Here is an 18,754-nt window from a genome sequence, read left to right as displayed (position 1 = left end):
TTTTTTTATGGGAGACTAGTGAATAAATCTGGCCCACTGTTTTACAGTATTGTTTCTGTGGCAGAAAATGACAGACAGATACCACAGACTGGACTGGCAGAGATGCACAGATTTGCCAATATTAATCTCCCCTTCTTTTTTTTATGGGAGACTAGTGAATAAATCTGGCCCACTGTTTTACAGTATTGTTTCTGTGGCAGAAAATGACAGACAGATACCACAGACTGGACTGGCACAGATGCACAGATTTGCCAATATTAATCTCCCCTTTTTGTTTTTATATGGAAGACTAGTGAATAAATCTGGCCCACTGTTTTACAGTATTGTTTCTGTGGCAGAAAATGACTGACAGACAGATACCACAGACTGGACTGGCACAGATGCACTGATTGGCAATATAAATCTCCCTTTTAGGTGTGGGACAGTGCAGAAAAATACAGGCCCACTGTTTCACACTACACAGTTTCAGGGGCAGAAAGTGGCTTGAAGCTATATATATATATATATATGGGACTGTACTACAATTACAATCTCCCTACAGTAACCTCTGAAAAGTATGGCAGGCAGCAATAAAAAGGACTGCTGCACACAAAAGTGTGGACAAACAAACAAGATAGCTGTGCAGAAAGGAATGCGCAACAGGATTTGTGCTTTGAAAAAAGCAGTTGGTTTGCACAGCGGCGTACACACAGCAATGCAGCTATCAGGGAGCCTTATAAGGCAGCCTAATAAGCTACAGAGCTGATGCACAGAAATCTAGCCTCCACTGTCCCTGCAAGGAAAAGGTGGTGTTGGACAGTGGAAATCGCTACAGCACAAGCAGTTTGGGGTTTAATGTACCCTGCCTAACGCTATCCCTGCTTCTGACGAAGCGGCAGCAACCTCTCCCTATGCTCAGATCAGCAGCAGTAAGATGGCGGTCGGCGGGAACTCCCCTTTATAGCCCCTGTGACGCAGCAGAAAGCAAGCCAATCACTGCAATTCCCTTCTCTAAGATGGTGGGGCCCGAGAACTATGTCATCACGCTGCCCACACTCTGTGTCCACCTTCATTGGCTGAGAAATGGCGCTGAACGCGTCATATGAAACGCGACTTTGGCGGGAAGGTCGCGTACTGCATGGCCGATCCCACGCTGGGATCGGATCGTGTTTCATGAAACCCGACTTTGCCAAAAGTCGGTGACTTATGAAAATGACCGATCCGTTTCGCTCAACCCTAGTGAGCAACACTGTACCTTTTTGCAGGATTTTGATTGGACTATTACTTTTTAATTGAGGTTTTCTTTCTGTGAGTCTTGCATAAATACCCTTATGCATATAAAAATCTACTAGATATTCTAAATCTACCAGAAGTCAGCATCATTAAGGAGCGAGATGGGATTCTGATTCACCCCAGTTTTGCGCTATGGTTTTCAACAAATACATTTACAAACCTGAGAACTGGCCAATCACCACCCCTGAGTAATCTTCAGAGACAGAATGCTCCTGTATCATAACATTGGCTTATAAAACAATGCTAACTCTGTTTAGCTTAAGTGAATTTATATCTCCATATTTACTTTATTGCACCATCATATAACCACAATCTACAACGCCAGTTTCCAAGTGGCACATACACTGAGTTTTTGTTGAACGATGAATCATCACAGATTAATTTCTTGACCATTTCTCAGAAATGTGTCCTCAAATTAATCTCTTACGATAATTGGGAAACTTGTAGACTTCCTACCTCATTCTCTGAGCTCTATAAATACAGCAGCAGGACAGGCTCAGGTGTCATCGCAGGTAAATATTTTGCTGAATACTGGAGCAGAGCGACAAGGATGGAGCAGATTCTGGCACTAGTTGGGCTTCTGTCCTGCTTGATGATGTCTACTGCTGTAGAGGTAAGAAAGATGATATAAGGATTCAACCCTGGGAGCCATCATCTGTCAGGGGATAGTTCGACAATGCCAAAATCAGTGGGTTCAGCCGACCTTGGTGAGGTCTACAGGTCCTTCTCAAAAAATTAGCATATAGTGTTAAATTTCATTATTTACCATAATGTAATGATTACAATTAAACTTTCATATATTATAGTTTCATTATCCACCAACTGAAATTTGTCAGGTCTTTTATTGTTTTAATACTGATGAGTTTGGCATACAACTCCTGATAACCCAAAAAACCTGTCTCAATAAATTAGCATATCAAGAAAAGGTTCGCTAAACGACCTATTACCCTAATCTTCTGAATCAACTAATTAACTCTAAACACATGCAAAAGATACCTGAGGCTTTTATAAACTCCCTGCCTGGTTCATTACTCAAAACCCCCATCATGGGTAAAGGTACCGTCACACTTAGCGACGCTGCAGCGATACCGACAACGATCCGGATCGCTGCTGCGTCGCTGTTTGGTCGCTGGAGAGCTGTCACACAGACCGCTCTCCAGCGACCAACGATCCCGAGGTCCCCAGTAACCAGGGTAAACATCGGGTAACTAAGCGCAGGGCCGCGCTTAGTAACCCGATGTTTACCCTGGTTACCAGCGTAAAAAAACAAACAGTACATACTTACATTCAGCTGTCTGTCCCTTGCCGTCTGGTCCCTGCACTGACTGCTGGCCGCAAAGTGAAAGTGAAAGCACAGCACAGCGGTGAGTCACACAGCGGTGACTCACTGCTGTGGCTGTGCTCTGCTTTCACTACGGCCAGCAGTCAAGGCAGGAACCAGACAGCAAGGGACAGACAGCTGAATGTAAGTATGTACTGTTTGTTTTTTTACGCTGGAAACCAGGGTAAACAGCGGGTTACTAAGCGCGGCCCTGCGCTTAGTTACCCGATGTTTACCCTGGTTACCAGTGAAGACATCGCTGAATCGGTGTCACACACGCCGATTCAGCGATGTCTACGGGGAGTCCAGCGACGAAATAAAGTTCTGGACTTTCTTCCCCGACCAGCGATCTCCCAGCAGGGGCCTGATCGCTGCTGCCTGTCACACTGGACGATATCGCTAGCGAGGACGCTGCAACGTCACGGATCGCTAGCGATATCGTCTAGTGTGACAGTACCTTAAGACTAGCGACCTGACAGATGTCAAGAAGGCCATCATTGACACCCTCAAGCAAGAGGGTAAGACCCAGAAAGAAATTTCTCAACAAATAGGCTGTTCCCAGAGTGCTGTATCAAGGCACCTCAATGGTAACTCTGTTGGAAGGAAACAATGTGGCAGAAAACGCTGTACAACGAGAAGAGGAGACCGGACCCTGAGGAAGATTGTGGAGAAGGACTGATTCCAGACCTTGGGGAACCTGAGGAAGCAGTGGACTGAGTCTGGTGTGGAAACATCCAGAGCCACCGTGCACAGGCGTGTGCAGGAAATGGGCTACAGGTGCCGCATTCCCCAGGTAAAGCCACTTTTGAACCATAAACAGCGGCAGAGGCGCCTGACCTGGGCTACAGAGAAGCAGCACTGGACTGTTGCTAAGTGGTCCCAAGTACTTTTTTCTGATGAAAGCAAATTTTGCATGTCATTCGGAAATCAAGGTGCCAGAGTGTGGAGGAAGACTGGGGAGAAGGAAATGCCAAAATGCCTGAAGTCCAGTGTCAAGTACCCACAGTCAGTGATGGTGTGGGGTGCCATGTCAACTGCTGGTGTTGGTCCACTGTGTTTCATCAAGGGCAGGGTCAATGCAGCTAGCTATCAGGAGATTTTGGAGCACTTCATGCTTCCATCGGCTGAAATGCTTTATGGAGATGAAGATTTCATTTTTCAGCACGACCTGGCACCTGCTCACAGTGCCAAAACCACTGGTAAATGGTTTACTGACCATGGTATTACTGTGCTCAATTGGCCTGCCAATTCTCCTGACCTGAACCCCATAGAGAATCTGTGGGATATTGTGAAGAGAAAGTTGAGAGACGCAAGACCCAACACTCTGGATGAGCTTAAGGCCGCTATTGAAGCATCCTGGGCCTCCATAACATCTCAGCAGTGTCACAGGCTGATTGCCTCCATGCCACGCCGCATTGAAGCAGTCATTTCTGCCAAAGGATTCCCGACCAAGTATTGAGTGCATAACTGAACATTATTATTTGATGGTTTTTTTGTTTGTTATTAAAAAACACTTTTATTTGATTGGATGGGTGAAATATGCTAATTTATTGAGACAGGTTTTTTGGGTTATCAGGAGTTGTATGCCAAAATCATCAGCATTAAAACAATAAAAGACCTGACAAATTTCAGTTGGTGGATAATGAATCTATAATATATGAAAGTTTAATTGTAATCATTACATTATGGTAAATAATGAAATTTAACACTATATGCTAATTTTTTGAGAAGGACCTGTATATGGGGGCCTTAACTTTAAGGAACAATACATCTTGTGTCATCATCACACGACCAGGGCAAATTATAATCGCAGCTGCATCACTGCTGACCATCTGGTCTTACCATGTAGTCTGATGAGAAGGTTTTTTTTTGTTTGTTTATATTTTGGCTTGGTATTAAGACTTCATCAGTAATATTGTTCTTTCTCTCCTTGTAGTCTGCAAAGTGCAATCTGGAAGGTCAGTGGAAGAATGACCTGGGCTCCAACATGACCATATCTAGTGTTGATAGCAATGGACAATTTGCAGGGACCTACCTAACAGCTGTATCAGTTACTAATAAGACCATTGTGAAATCACCTCTTATTGGATTTCAGCAAGAAAAAGATTCTCCTACATTCGGCTTTACTGTGAAGTGGAAATTTTCAGGTAAAGTATTTTCTTTCTTGATCTCTAAATTAAATATTGCAAACAATGTATGCAAGCCATGTATGATAATCCATCTACATTTGCAGAGATTTCAACTAACATAGTATAATATGAAAATAGTGTATCAAAACAGAAGAAAATGTAATATTCAGAGATTTATGACAAATACTTCTGTTTTTCTTCCTGCAGATTCAATCACAGTGTTTGCGGGTCAGTGTTTCATCAGTGAAACAGGACAGCCTATTCTACAAGCCATTTGGTTGCTGAGATCAGAAAGTGATGATATTAAAGATAACTGGAAGCAAACAAGGTAAACTAATATATATTGACATGGTATATTAAACTTTAGGATCAACAGCCAAAGATTCTCTCTATAATCAACACTTTCCTCTACAATACCCCTTGCACTACGCATATACACACTGTTTATCAGCCTTCCTAACCTGATTCTTCCAATTAGTATCATGTATTTGAAGGATGCCACTCTACCGAGTGCGTGGAAGTTCTAGGTCTCTCGAGTACAACGCCACATAGTCTTCCCTAGAAGCTATGCTAAACATGTAGGTCCAGATTCATCAAAATGGTCTTGATGAGGGAGCGTGTTGGAGTCAGATGCTCTGGATTAGAGATGAGCAAACCTTTCAAGGTTTGGTTCGGATTGGCGAACGTCCCGATGTTTGCTGAGCAGTTCGTCGAACATATCCGGACCCCATTGAATTCAGTGGGAGGCAAAACCAAACACGTAGACAAAAAGCTGCCAAAACAGATCAAACTAGAGGTAGACACCAGCAAAAGAGTCATCAATTGACCCAGAGTACAAATACTATAATTGTGCAGCATGGATGCATGGGACAGGGCTTGAACCAGCATTTCTAGTTGAAACATTGATCAGCAACAGGTGGATGAGTAATAGGTGTAGGTCTGGTGCTCTGGTAGACCCGCCAAATTTAGGCAACACACATGAAGGAGACCCAACTTGCAGTTCAAACATTAGGGGCAGACACCAGGAAACGTGGCATCAATTGACACAGAGTACAAATAGTATAATTGTGCAGCATGGATGCATGGGACAGGGCTTGGATCAGCTTTTCTAGTATAAATTTTATAATGGTGCAGCAGCAGTGAGCCATGGGCCATGCATAAGGTATCAGGGTCTAGGCCAGTATTTAGAGCTTTGAATTTAAGTTTAAATTAAGATGAGGTGGGCGAGGGAGCAGTGTAATCCTGCTGTACTGGGAGCCCTGATACCTCATGCAACAGTTCAAACTGTTTTTTTTGCTCAGCCACACTCAGGTGGCACAAATATCAGCTTTGTAAACTACTATTGTTAGAAATATTTAAGGATAGTAACACACGTAGTTGACTGAAAGTGCAGGTGGAACGCACACCAGGGCTGAGGGGTACTCGGTACCGGGGTGGTACTTAAAGGGTATGTGTCACGGTGGCGGCGACTCGGTCCGTGGCCCTGGGCGACCATATTAAGGGGATAGTCTTTAAAGGGATTTTGAATAAAGGTTGTGTTTGTGACGCCACCTGTGGTTCTCCGTCAGGGATGACCGACGCTGCTTAAAGGGGTCCACCGGGGTGATGTTATGGCAGCTAAGATGGTATGGCTTCCCACAGTTGAAGCTGGGTCCCCAGGGCTCCCGATGTATAGCTGAAGATGGTGGGTTGTGTAGTAAAAAACGGAGGACACAGGTTTGCAGTCTCTTTACCTGGTTTACTGAAGACTTCAGGCAGCCACAGTCCGGGGCACCAGATCACAGGTACAGGTAGGGTCCGGCCGACATGGAAGCGAGTTCCGAGTCCCCTTTACCAGGTGGAGTTAGAAGCCTTCCTACTAGCACTGTCCCTTGCTCCCTGTGGCTTCTGTCAAGGTCCTCACTGTTCTCTCTGTCCTCCTTATAGGTGGGACACTAACCCGTATGACATGTGGCTCGAGCCTTTTTACAGGGTCTCTATCACGACTTGGGCTCTATGCGCCACTGTGTCTCCAGGTGTCAGGGCGGACAGGTGACGTGTAGTCCAGCTGTCCTGCCGGTTTCTTTTGTAAGTCTTGGAGTCCCTCACAACCTCGGTCTTCCGGCTACCGGTGTCTGCGCTCTGTAGGGTGGTAGCCCAATTGCAGCTGTCCTCCCCAGTTATTACTCTCCTGCGCTTCGCTTCTCCAACATGCTCTCTGCAAATTGTTCGTCTTTCTGTCCTATCTCTTTCCTTCAGGACCTGCAGCACCCTCGTGGCTGCACGGCCCCTCTCTCTTACGTCCTGCTTCAGCAGTTCCAGTCTGGCACTCAATGACTGAACTCAACTTCCCTCCAGACCAGAATATATATAGGGGAGCCACCCACAAGCTGGATCAGAGCTCCCCCTTCTGGCCTGGAGTGTGAGCATGTTACATGCTTGTGTGTACCTAATAAAAGAGATCCTCCCTCACTTCCAAGCGTGACATCACTCTCCTGTGAGGAAATCAATGCCACTGTAACAACTAGGAACCTGGGGTGTTACACAGGCCTGTCAGTCTGGGAGCCCTACACACATGAAGGAAACATGTCCAAACATTTCAAAAAATTTTTGCCACACACCACTAATGGCATAAAATTCCCCAGAGTAGAAACGGTATAATGGGACTCTGACACCCCTTCCACTTCAGAAAGCCTACCAGATGGCGACCCAACCTGGGGTCTCCACATTTCCAAAAAAATACTGCCACACACCACTAAAGTGGCAGCAATTACCCCATAGTAGAAATAGTATAATAGGGCTCTGACACCCCTTCCACTACAGGCAACCCATCAGATAGAGACCCAATTTGGAGTCTCCACATTTCAAAAAATGTGTTGGCAACATCAACAGTAGTAGAAACAGCAGGCACAGAAGCCACGACAAAGGTGAAACAGACTGCAATAACGCGAGATCAATGCAGCACACTAAAATCCACACCATGGCCTACTGTGCCCAGTCTGCGACTGGGGTGCAAAAGTCATTGAAGATCCATGACTTGTTCCTCTGGACAAAAGTTAGGCAGTCTATACTTTCATGGGACAGCCAGATGCACTTATCTGTCAGGACACCAGCAGCAGCGCGTTCTAAGAGATCGCTGGATGCTGGGCATGAGAAAACCTCTAAGGCATGGCAAGCGAGGTCAAGACACTATTTTTGAAGACCAAATGCAAAAGGTCCAAACCCCCACTAATTGCATTGATACTGAGCTTGAGATACTCATGCACCATCCTCTCCAGTCATTCACCATGTATCAGACTTGTTCTCTGTTCTGCTGGAGCACGGGCTGGTCTAAAAATGTATGAAACAACTCACAGCAATTAATTCTGTCACTTGCACTGCTGCTAATGTTTTTGCGCTGATCACTTGACATGCCTGGCGTTGGAAGTCTATGAATGTGATGAACACTGTGTGCCTCACTGCTATGTTAGGGAAAACCATTCTTAAGATTGTCTACAAGTGTGTTTCTATACTCCAGCATGAGTGCTTCTCTTTCCAGTGGGGGAAGCATCTGGCAAAATTTACTCTTGTACCTTGGATCTAACAGAGTGGTAACCCAGTATTCAGCACTATTTCTAGCACTAAGTATACGGGCATCATGTTGCAGCAAGAAGGTGCTCCTGTGTTGGGCACTTCCATGAGATCCAAGTCTATGGTGTGTTGGTGGCTAGATAACACTCTAGCTTGCTTCTTTCATCCCTTCCCGTCAACCATGGACAGCAGAGAGGGGATCCTTATCCTCTTCATCTCCTGACTGTTGCATGCCCATCACCTCTTCCTCCTCATCTTCCTCCATCTGTTCTTTGGCTCTTGCACCTTCACTAACAGTTTGTCTGGTACCATGAGCCCCCCTGGATAGCTGTAACCCACCCTCCCATGGCACCCGCCTGTGGGACGACAGTCTGGAAATTTGAGATATTGTTATCCCTTCCGCATCTCCTCTGCTTCCTCCTCTACCTCTGGTACCACCACTTCCCCCCTCAGACTATTCAAAGTGTGCTCCAGCATGTAGATGACTGGAATAGCGATGCTGATGATGGCATCAGCAGCACTAACCATCTTATTAGCCATTTCAAAACTGTGCAGAAGGGTGCAGAGGTCCTTTATCTGTGCCCACTCCGCAAGCAAGATTTGCACCATGTCCATACTGTGTTGGCCCAGGCTATGCAAAACGACATACTGCACTAGGAATCTACTGATTTGTTTTTTCAAAGATGGCAGATAACGTGAGTTGGGTTGTCCTTTGAGGTCTCAAAAAAAGTCCAGGCTAGGCAACCCTTGCCGCTCGTGCGAACTGTAGACCCGTGACTGCTGCTGACCACAGCCAGAGTTGTGGCTGAGCATGCAGTGTTTGTCCTGGTTGCATCACTCCATGTATGTGAGGCAAGCTGCAATGAAGCTTCCTCATCTTCCTCCTCCACCTCCTCTGCTGAGCTACTCAGCTGCGTGCCTCTGGGTTCACACCAAGTGGGATCTACAACCTCATCATCATCCTTTCTGTTATCTCACTCCTCACCCTGAGTGTCAACCTCCTCCTCTTTCTGTCCTGACAGCAAAGTACAGTCCGCTTGCGCCTCAGGTATCTGAGTCTCATCATGATCACCTCTACCCACAAGGGTTAACATCTGGTTACAAGACTGGATTCTGCTCGGACTTTACTTCCCAGATTCAACTGAAAAAAATTTGGGGTATCAGTGCAGCTTTCCTCCTCCAGCATTTGTTTGCTGAGATAGTGTGTCTGGACCACACTATTAGCAGAAAGGATTTAGGTTCAGAAATGTGGCCTGGTGTCTGGCCCACATTATTAGTGCAAATAATTTCAATTCTGAAATGTGGCCAGGTCTCTGGCTTAAAGCATTAGCACAAACAATTTAGATTCTGAAATGTGGCCTGGTCTCGGGCTCACACTATTAGCACTGTGATGCAGTGACCGCTGTAACAGGTAGGGGGCGCTGCATGGTCTCCCCAGTATAGGCATGGAGGCGTATTGAGGCCATGAGAGTGCATAGCAGTTGCATGCATAGCTGTGGTAATGAGACAAAGTCTGGCAGTGTGGTGAATGACCGGTATATGTGTCGCAGAGGAAGACACTCTGCGCTACCAGCCTGAATTATGTTGTGTTCTGGGACCTGTAGTCCCCCAAGTATTTGTGTTGTTTTAATGGGAGGCTGGCAGGGCTAGTTATGAGAGATGGGCGGGTCAAACTAGCCACACACCCACACATCCACCCAGGGGAGTGGTTACAGGTATGTAATGTGACCAGGGTGTGGGTCACATGGTCTGAGTGAGGGGACCTGAATGGTCCATGTGCAAGGTCCTGGTAGAAACCTCGGTGTTGGGTGTGCTAGCCCTGAAGAGCACGTGGTGGGACTTTGCTACTGGTGGCCTGGGTAATGGACGGTCCCAGCCCGGGATGGACGTCCTGAATAGTACCCGTACAGGCCATCTGTGTGATCCCGAGTAATCTGGGTGTTTGGAGGTCCTGGGAGTAGAACTGGATCCCTGAACAGCACGAGGTGAGGGCAGGGATCTGCAGAGCCAGTTACAGCTACTGTGTGGGGAGGCTACAGTTCTTCGGTGGGTCTGTAACTGACTAGTGTGTGCCGGCCAGGCAAGTTGGTGATCCCCATAGGCAGCTTCTCCAGAGAACAGGACTCATGTGGTACTGCTAATGAAAACATGCAACGCTGACAAGCAGGTAATACCAGACTGTGTGTGTTTGGCTCCAGAGCGAGCCTGAATATTGGACTCGACCAAGAGTGTAAGGTCACAGTCCTCATGCGTTCGGCCTCATTTATTCCCTATGGGACTTGAGGACATGTGCGGCACTTGCGGTTTTGCCACGATCCGGCAAATGCGGTACTTGCAGTAATGGGAAAAAACGCTTCAAGCAGTGTTTTTGTCTCACTGCAAGTGCGAAACCACAAGTGCCACACATGTCCGCAAGTAGCCATCACTATCTGTCCCTGCACCTTGCTAGCTCATCCCTAACCATCCCTCCCTGACCTAAAACTGCACTATAAAGCTTTAGAAAAACAATTTATTAAAGGGAGTCTGTCACCCCAAAAATCGTATGAGATAAGGCCACCGGCATCAGGGGCTTATCTACAGCATTCTGTAATGCATTCTGTAATGCTGTAGATAAGCCCCTGATGTATCCTGAAAGGTAAGAAAAACAGGTTATATTATACTCACCCAGGGCTGGTCCCGCTGCGGTCCTGTCCGATGGGCGTCGCGGTGCGGGTCTAGGGCCTATCTTCAAACGATCACGTCCTCTTCTTGTCTTCCTGCCGTGGCTCCAGCGCAGGCGTACTGTCTGCCCTGTTGAGGACAGAGCAAAGTACTGCAGTGCACAGGCGGCGGGAAAGGTCAGAGCTGCCATGCGCCTGCGCACTCCAGTACCTTGCTCTTCCCTCAACAGGGAGGATAAAGTATGCCTGCTCCGGAGCCACGGCAGGAAGACAAGAAGAGCACGTGATCGCATGAAGATGGGAAGCGCTGCTCCTGCACCGTGATGCCCATCGGACCGGACCGCAGCGGGACCGCCCCTGGGTGAGTATAAAATAACTTGCTTTTCTAACCTTTCAGGGTACATCGGGGGCTTATCTACAGCATTACAGAATGCTGTAGATAAGCCCCTGATGCCGGTGGCCTTATCACATATACGATTTTTGGGGTGACAGACTCCCTTTAACTGACATATTCCTCTGATAATGTGGGCTCCAGGCTGTAAGAGGGTGAACTGTAGTCCCACTGAGAGGGCACTAGGACCCTGTGCTTTTTGCCTGTTGCAGCAGAGGACAGACCTCCCAGAGACAATGTGTGCTGCGGGGTGGGGTCTAGTGTCTCGAGTGTAAAGTGAAAGTAGGAAGTGAGAGCTGAGAGAGAAAAGGCGGGAAGAGAAGGAGAAGCTGCTGTGAGATCTTAAAAAGAGACTGTGTGGATTTACTGCAAGTGTTTTTGGAGGAAAAGAAGCTTTTGAGAGACTTTTTGTTGCTAACGTTCCCCTGGAGAAGAGCTAACCTTTTGTTTAACTCTGTGAGAGACTTTTGTTGCTAACGTTTCCTGGAGAGGAGCTAACCCTTTATCTAAGAAAAGACGGAGACTTTGCTAAGAACCCAGTACGAATTTGGAAGTCTGTGGATTCCCTGTGCATTGAGTGGAGGAACAAGTCTGGACAGACTGCTGATACAGAGACGGACGGATTGTCGTGGAAGCATTCCTAGGAGCTACAGAAGCAGAGACAACATCGTGAGACCACTAACTAAGTCCCCGGCGTTTGGGCTCGGCATCGGCCGACAAGACAAGAGGAGCTTGCTGTAACTTATTGGCGCTGAAGATATGAACTGCTGCAGCCTCTGCGGATTCCTGCCTGAGAGGAAATCCATCTCAGGATACGGTACCATAGTTATAGATACCCGGGTATCTCTGCTCAGAGTGTTAAATTGTTACTTTAGAGGTGTATCTTATATTAGAGTTGTGTAAGTTATACTCAATGTGCCATTCCAGGGGCTCCCTTAATAACACTACATTCAATTTACACTTGTTCCTGTTTTTAGTTGCCTGTTAGGTAAATTTCTTACTAGTCTGTTGTAGTACACAGTTCTCAGGAGACCTTTGAGTGGCACAGTGATTTCAGCTGCTGCTGAATTAGTGTATCTTTGGGGTGCATCTGCCTTAATATTCTCCATATTACCTTGATTAATTTGCCTTTGAGTAAATACCGTTGGAGATTTCTGCCTTGGTCTTGGTTTGTGACTCACTGGATCTTATTCGGACCTCTGGTCATTACATTTTTGGCGTAGTCGGCAGGATCCAGTGTTTGTCATGGACGAGGGCGAGGGTGGAAATGACCCCGCTGTATCCGCATCCTCCTCGGGGGTTGGGGTTCCCCTGGCAGCCGCTGCGACTCCGGGAGGGTATGTGCCTGTAGGAGCTTTACTTCAGCACATGCCGAAATACGATGGGCGCAATATGGCGTTGCAAGATTGGGCTGAGAGAATCCGGAGTATTCTGCGCATGTGTAATTTGACCCCCGCGTTACGCGCTGAGCTGGCATTAAATGCACTGGAGGGTGATATTAGGCGTATGGTGATGGTGCGCCCAGAATCAGAGAGGGATACATTAGAAAAGATTTTGGAACTGTTAGAGGGGAGTTTGGGGGGCCGAGCGCGTGTGGCCCAGCTTCGGTCCCTATTCTTTAATCGTCCCCAGAGAGAGTGTGAGTCCCTGATGCAGTACTCTAATATTTTACAAGAGATGTTGAATGAGATGCAGCGACTAGACCCGGGGGCCATGGGGGCGTTCCGGGAGGTAGACCGCTTGCTCCGGGACCAATTCATCACCGGTTTAGCCCATAGACTTCTCCGGGACAAGCTGTTGGAAATGGCCCGGGTTGCACCAGAGTTATCTTTCTGGCAGATTTACCGAGCTGCAGTGGAAAGGGAAGAGAAATCAGCCTATGTTCCCGAGGGGTCAGTGAACAGTGCCCAGCTGGAGGAAGGTGTGTCATCAGGGTCGGGGGGAGAGGGGCTTGTAAGCATGGTACAAGCTTTGCGTGCTGAGGTGAAAGAGTTGAAGCTGAAATTGTCTCAACTGACAGTTGATCCCGCCTCTACCCCCTCACGGGAACCTCCTGCCCCACCCCCTGGAACGGTGACCCCGCAAATGGCCAGGTCGTCCTATCAGAATGAGTCAAGCCCTCGCCCACGAGGAACAATCACCTGCTGGAAGTGTGGCCGCCAGGGACACATCTCGCGTTACTGCCGGGCGCTTACAGCCCCAGAAACCCCGTTGCCGGCTTTAAACTTCCGGCCGCTGCCATGAGAGGGCAAGCAGCAGCGGCCCCACCCACACAAAGCCCTCGACGGAATGAACAAGATTTGTTTGCATGTAGTCCAGTGATAGAAGCAGAGTTTGAAGGGCGGAAGATGAGGTGCTTGGTTGACACGGGATCCGAATGTACTATAATGCCTCTAGAAGTATATGAGAGATACTTCAGTCGACTAGTGATTCCAGAGGATGGCCGAGTGATACGACTGACCGCCGCAAATAATGGTCAATTGTCAGTCAAAGGGATCGTGTGGATGCAACTAAAAATGTTTGGTCAAGAGCTGGGGCAGAAAGGGGTAGTACTGGTGGATCACCCCCCTAGAAGAGGGATGGAAGTGACGCTCGGAATGAACGTGCTGCGAGATTTGAATCACCAGATGTATGCCAGTGAAGGACCCCGATACTGGGCCCGTGCGACAAGACACCGACCCACACAGAGAATTCTACACCGTCTAGTGCTGAGTTGCGACTTGCTGAAAAGTGCGGTCCCAGGTGGCCGGGTGGGCCGGGTCCGAGTGACTTCGAGGGCCCCGATCCTGCTGGGACCCAGACAAGAGGAACTCTTAATGCTGCCTGTGGGAGCTGCACAGAGATTGAATGGGCTTGAAGTGCTACTTGAGCCCGCCCGAGAGGGTTCCTCATTTGCCAAGGTACATGTGGCCCGGTCTTTGGCGATTGTGAAGAATGGACGAGTGCCGGTCCGATGCATCAATGTTTTAGATGAAGCTGTTGCAATTCCCGCTGGGACCATACTGGCTGAACTGTTCGTGCCGGCAGAGAAGGTGCCGGAAAATGCAGGGTTCGAATTGCGACCAGACCAACAGTCATCCTGGACATTCACGGTCGAGGTAGGCCGGACTGAACCTCCTACGGAGGAATGGAATGTTCATGTGATCATGGAGCAGATGGGAGTGGATCAGGAGAAGCTGACCCCCGTGCAGTTGGAGCAGTTGGAGAGAGTTTTGTGGGAACATCAAGAGACATTTTCCCGACATGGAGAGGACTTCGGGTGTACCCAGACGATTGAGCATGAGATTCCAACGGGGGATACTCCACCCATTAGAGAAAGATATCGTCAAATTCCTCCGGCGCTCTATCAAGAGGTGAAGAGCATGGTGGCCAGTATGCTGGACAACCAAGTGATCCGAGAGAGCCGGAGTCCCTGGGCGGCCCCTGTAGTCTTGGTCTGCAAGAAGGATGGGACACTCCGATTTTGTGTGGACTATCGGAAATTGAATGCCCACACCGTACGGGACGCATATCCTTTACCCCGTATTGAAGAATCCCTGTCGGCCCTGGGTCGGGCCAAGTATTTCTCAACGTTGGATTTGGCAAGCGGGTACTGGCAGGTCCCAATGGCTGAAAAAGATCGGGCCAAGACGGCGTTTGTCTTGCCAATGGGGCTCTTTGAGTTCAACCGGATGCCCTTTGGCCTCGCTACCGCCCCAGGAACCTTCCAACGCCTGATGGAACATTGCTTGGGCGATCTAAATTTTGAATCAGTCCTGATATATCTAGACGACATTGTGGTGTTCGGAACCTCATTTGAAGATCATCTGGAGAAGCTGCGTCAAGTTCTCCGGCGGCTCAAGAGCTACGGCCTGAAAATAAAGCCAAAAAAATGTCAACTGTTACGAAACCAGATTGAATATTTGGGGCATCTGGTGACCCCGGACGGGGTACTACCTTTAGCCAGTAAGATTAAGGCGGTACAAGAGTGGCCACCTCCTTGTGACCTGCGAGAAGTGCGGGCCTTCCTGGGCCTAGCAGGATACTATCGGCGGTTTGTGCCTAAATTCTCACAAGTGGTGAGTCCCTTGAATGAACTTTTGAGAGGGACAGCGCTGGGTCCTCGAAATCGCCCCATTCCATGGGGGCCCCTACAGAAAAAGGCATTTGATGGAGTGAAAACCGCCCTAACGAGTGCCCCATTGCTGGCCTATGCCCGGTTTGACACCCCTTTTTTGTTATATACCGATGGTAGTCTTCATGGGTTGGGGGCAGTACTAGCACAGGTGCAGGACGGCCGAGAACGAGTGATTTCTTATGGCAGCAGATCTTTAAGAAACTCCGAGCGAAATCCGGCTAACTACAGCTCATTCCGGCTGGAATTGCTGGCCCTGGTGTGGGCAATGACAGAACGCTTCGCCGAGTATCTAACAGGAGCTGAGGTGCTAGTCATGACAGATAACAACCCGCTAGCTCACTTAGAGAATGCAAAATTGGGGGCGTTGGAGCAGCGGTGGGTCGCCAGACTGGCCAAGTTCAATTACCGCATTAAATTTCGCTCTGGTCGAGAGAACGGCAATGCAGATGCATTGTCAAGGGTGCCCCTTGGGTCATCCGGGGAAGATGTTGACGAACAACTTGAGGATACTGAAACTCCAGCTTTGGGGCAGATACCTATCTTCCAAAGTGTGGTACACTCAAGTGGGGTGGCCACCGGGATGCCCTGTGTCCTGGGTAAAACACCCTCAGATTGGACAAGAGTCCAGGATGAGTGTCCGGACATTGCACTTGTGCGCCGTTGGGTACAAAACAAGGCCTGGCCCAGTGCAGAGGACAAGGCTCAGTTGTCCATGGAAGGAATGAAACTCCTTCGACAATGGGATAAATTGTGTGTGGAGCAAGGTCTTTTGTATCGTAAGGTGTACCTGCCATCGGAGCTGCAGCATCGGTACCAACTGATAATTCCTGTGGGGATGGGGCCAGTGGTTGCTCGTGAGGCGCATGAGAAGGGGGCCCATTTTGGAAGTGAAAAGACACTTCAGTGGTTGCAGCGAGTCCTCTACTGCCCTGAGTTGGGAGGGATGGTGGCCGACGCGTGTCGGCAGTGCCGAATTTGTGGGCTCAACAAAAGCCCTGAGCAGCGGGCTCCCACACAGTCTATTAAGACTTCAGCTCCACTGGAGCTACTCATGATTGACTACGTGTTGATAGGGTACTCTACGTCAGGGTACTCCTATTGCCTGGTGATGACAGATCACTTTACCAAGTATGCTGTAGCGGTGCCGACAAGAGATCAGACGGCCAAGTCGGCGGCTGAGGCAGTGTGCCGACATTTCTTCCAAGTGTTCGGGTGTCCGCAGAGAATACATTCAGATCAAGGGGCCTGCTTTCAGGGGACGCTGATGAAAGAGCTGCACCAGCTCTATGGTATCGAGCAGTCGAGAACAACGCCTTACCACCCTCAGGGTAACGGGGCGTGTGAGCGTTTTAATCGGACCCTGTTGCAAATGTTGAGGTCCTTAGAGAGTCAGCAACAGACATGCTGGCCTGAGTATCTCCCCGAATTGATGTGGGCTTACAATAACAGGGTGCACAGTACTACTGGTTACTCACCACACATGTTGATGTTTGGTAGACCTGGCCGAGACATTGAGGATTTGAACATGCCAGATCCCTCCTCCGCCCCCCTTCGGACTGCATCCGAGTGGGTACGAGAGCATCGGCGGCGGTTGAGGGTGGTGCATCAGGTGGTGGGCGACCGCCTTCGACAGGTGGTCCATAAGGACACGCGACCTGTACAAACAGAGCTGTTCTCTCCGGGGGACAGAGTGTTGGTGAGGACAAAACGACGGGCAGGAAAGCTGAGTGACCGATGGGAGGCGATACCGTATCTGATAAAAAAACAGGTGAACCCTGAGATTCCAGTGTACGAGGTCGAACCGGTGGGGACAGGGGGGCCAACCCGTAATTTGCATCGTAACATGTTACAACGGTGCTGGTTTGAAGATTCGGCGCCTACCCCCCTAGAGCCAGAGGCCATGTTCCAAGGGGCGGAAGCTCTGAATGATCTTGAGTTTGATGGTGTGCTTACTCCTGCGCCTGCTTATTTGCCCCCTGTGACCGATCTGGCCTCGGGTGATGAGAATGTTGGGGATATGGAGGATGTTGTTGAGGAGAGTGCATCAGGTCAACTGCTTGGTCCTGATGCTGTATCACAGGACATCGAGCCGCAGGAGGAGACAACTCCACTTACGCCCACTAACACGACCACGGAAGAGACTCTAGCTCCCTCTAAGGTCGCACCTGTTGATGTAGGACTCAGGAGAACTACACGATCTACGGCAGGAATACCGCCTCAGCGATATGCTCAAGATGAATTTGAGTGGGAAGGTATGTCGAGGACGCCAACCTCTAGTGGGGTGGCATGTAAGAGGGTGAACTGTAGTCCCACTGAGAGGGCACTAGGACCCTGTGGTTTTTGCCTGTTGCAGCAGAGGACAGACCTCCCAGAGACAATGTGTGCTGCGGGGTGGGGTCTAGTGTCTTGAGTGTAAAGTGAAAGTAGGAAGTGAGAGCTGAGAGAGAAAAGGCGGGAAGAGAAGGAGAAGCTGCTGTGAGATCTTAAAAAGAGACTGTGTGGATTTACTGCAAGTGTTTTTGGAGGAAAAGAAGCTTTTGAGAGACTTTTTGTTGCTAACGTTCCCCTGGAGAAGAGCTAACCTTTTGTTTAACTCTGTGAGAGACTTTTGTTGCTAACGTTTCCTGGAGAGGAGCTAACCCTTTATCTAAGAAAAGACTGAGACTTTGCTAAGAACCCAGTACGAATTTGGAAGTCTGTGGATTCCCTGTGCATTGAGTGGAGGAACAAGTCTGGACAGACTGCTGATACAGAGACGGACGGATTGTCGTGGAAGCATTCCTAGGAGCTACAGAAGCAGAGACAACATCGTGAGACCACTAACTAAGTCCCCGGCGTTTGGGCTCGGCATCGGCCGACAAGACAAGAGGAGCTTGATGTAACTTATTGGCGCTGAAGATATGAACTGCTGCAGCCTCTGCGGATACCTGCCTGAGAGGAAGTCCATCTCAGGATACGGTACCATAGTTATAGATACCCAGGTATCTCTGCTCAGAGTGTTAAATTGTTACTTTAGAGGTGTATCTTATATTAGAGTTGTGTAAGTTATACTCAATGTGCCATTCCAGGGGCTCCCTTAATAACACTACATTCAATTTACACTTGTTCCTGTTTTTAGTTGCCTGTTAGGTAAATTTCTTACTAGTCTGTTGTAGTACACAGTTCTCAGGAGACCTTTGAGTGGCACAGTGATTTCAGCTGCTGCTGAATTAGTGTATCTTTGGGGTGCATCTGCCTTAATATTCTCCATATTACCTTGATTAATTTGCCTTTGAGTAAATACCGTTGGAGATTTCTGCCTTGGTCTTGGTTTGT

At 48.5% G+C, this 18,754-nt stretch overlaps 1 protein-coding gene across 1 annotated transcript in view; it reads left to right on the top strand.

The window, feature by feature from the left end:
* Window positions 1–1,727: 1,727 nt before the first annotated feature.
* The window catches only part of LOC138664412 (avidin-like), a 37,544-nt gene continuing 20,517 nt past the window's right edge, over window positions 1,728–18,754 (top strand). Inside the window, exons 1-3 of the mRNA XM_069751095.1 lie at window positions 1,728–1,885; window positions 4,530–4,740; window positions 4,930–5,050. Coding sequence (XP_069607196.1) covers window positions 1,823–1,885; window positions 4,530–4,740; window positions 4,930–5,050 — 395 coding nt within the window. The 5' untranslated portion in view covers window positions 1,728–1,822. The remainder of the gene's footprint in view (window positions 1,886–4,529; window positions 4,741–4,929; window positions 5,051–18,754) is intronic.

Source organism: Ranitomeya imitator, chromosome 1 (genome assembly GCF_032444005.1).
Source record: "Ranitomeya imitator isolate aRanImi1 chromosome 1, aRanImi1.pri, whole genome shotgun sequence".
Classification (NCBI taxonomy): domain Eukaryota; kingdom Metazoa; phylum Chordata; class Amphibia; order Anura; family Dendrobatidae; genus Ranitomeya; species Ranitomeya imitator.
Note: the sequence above shows the minus strand (reverse complement) of the source record. Positions and strands in the feature narration are given on the sequence as shown.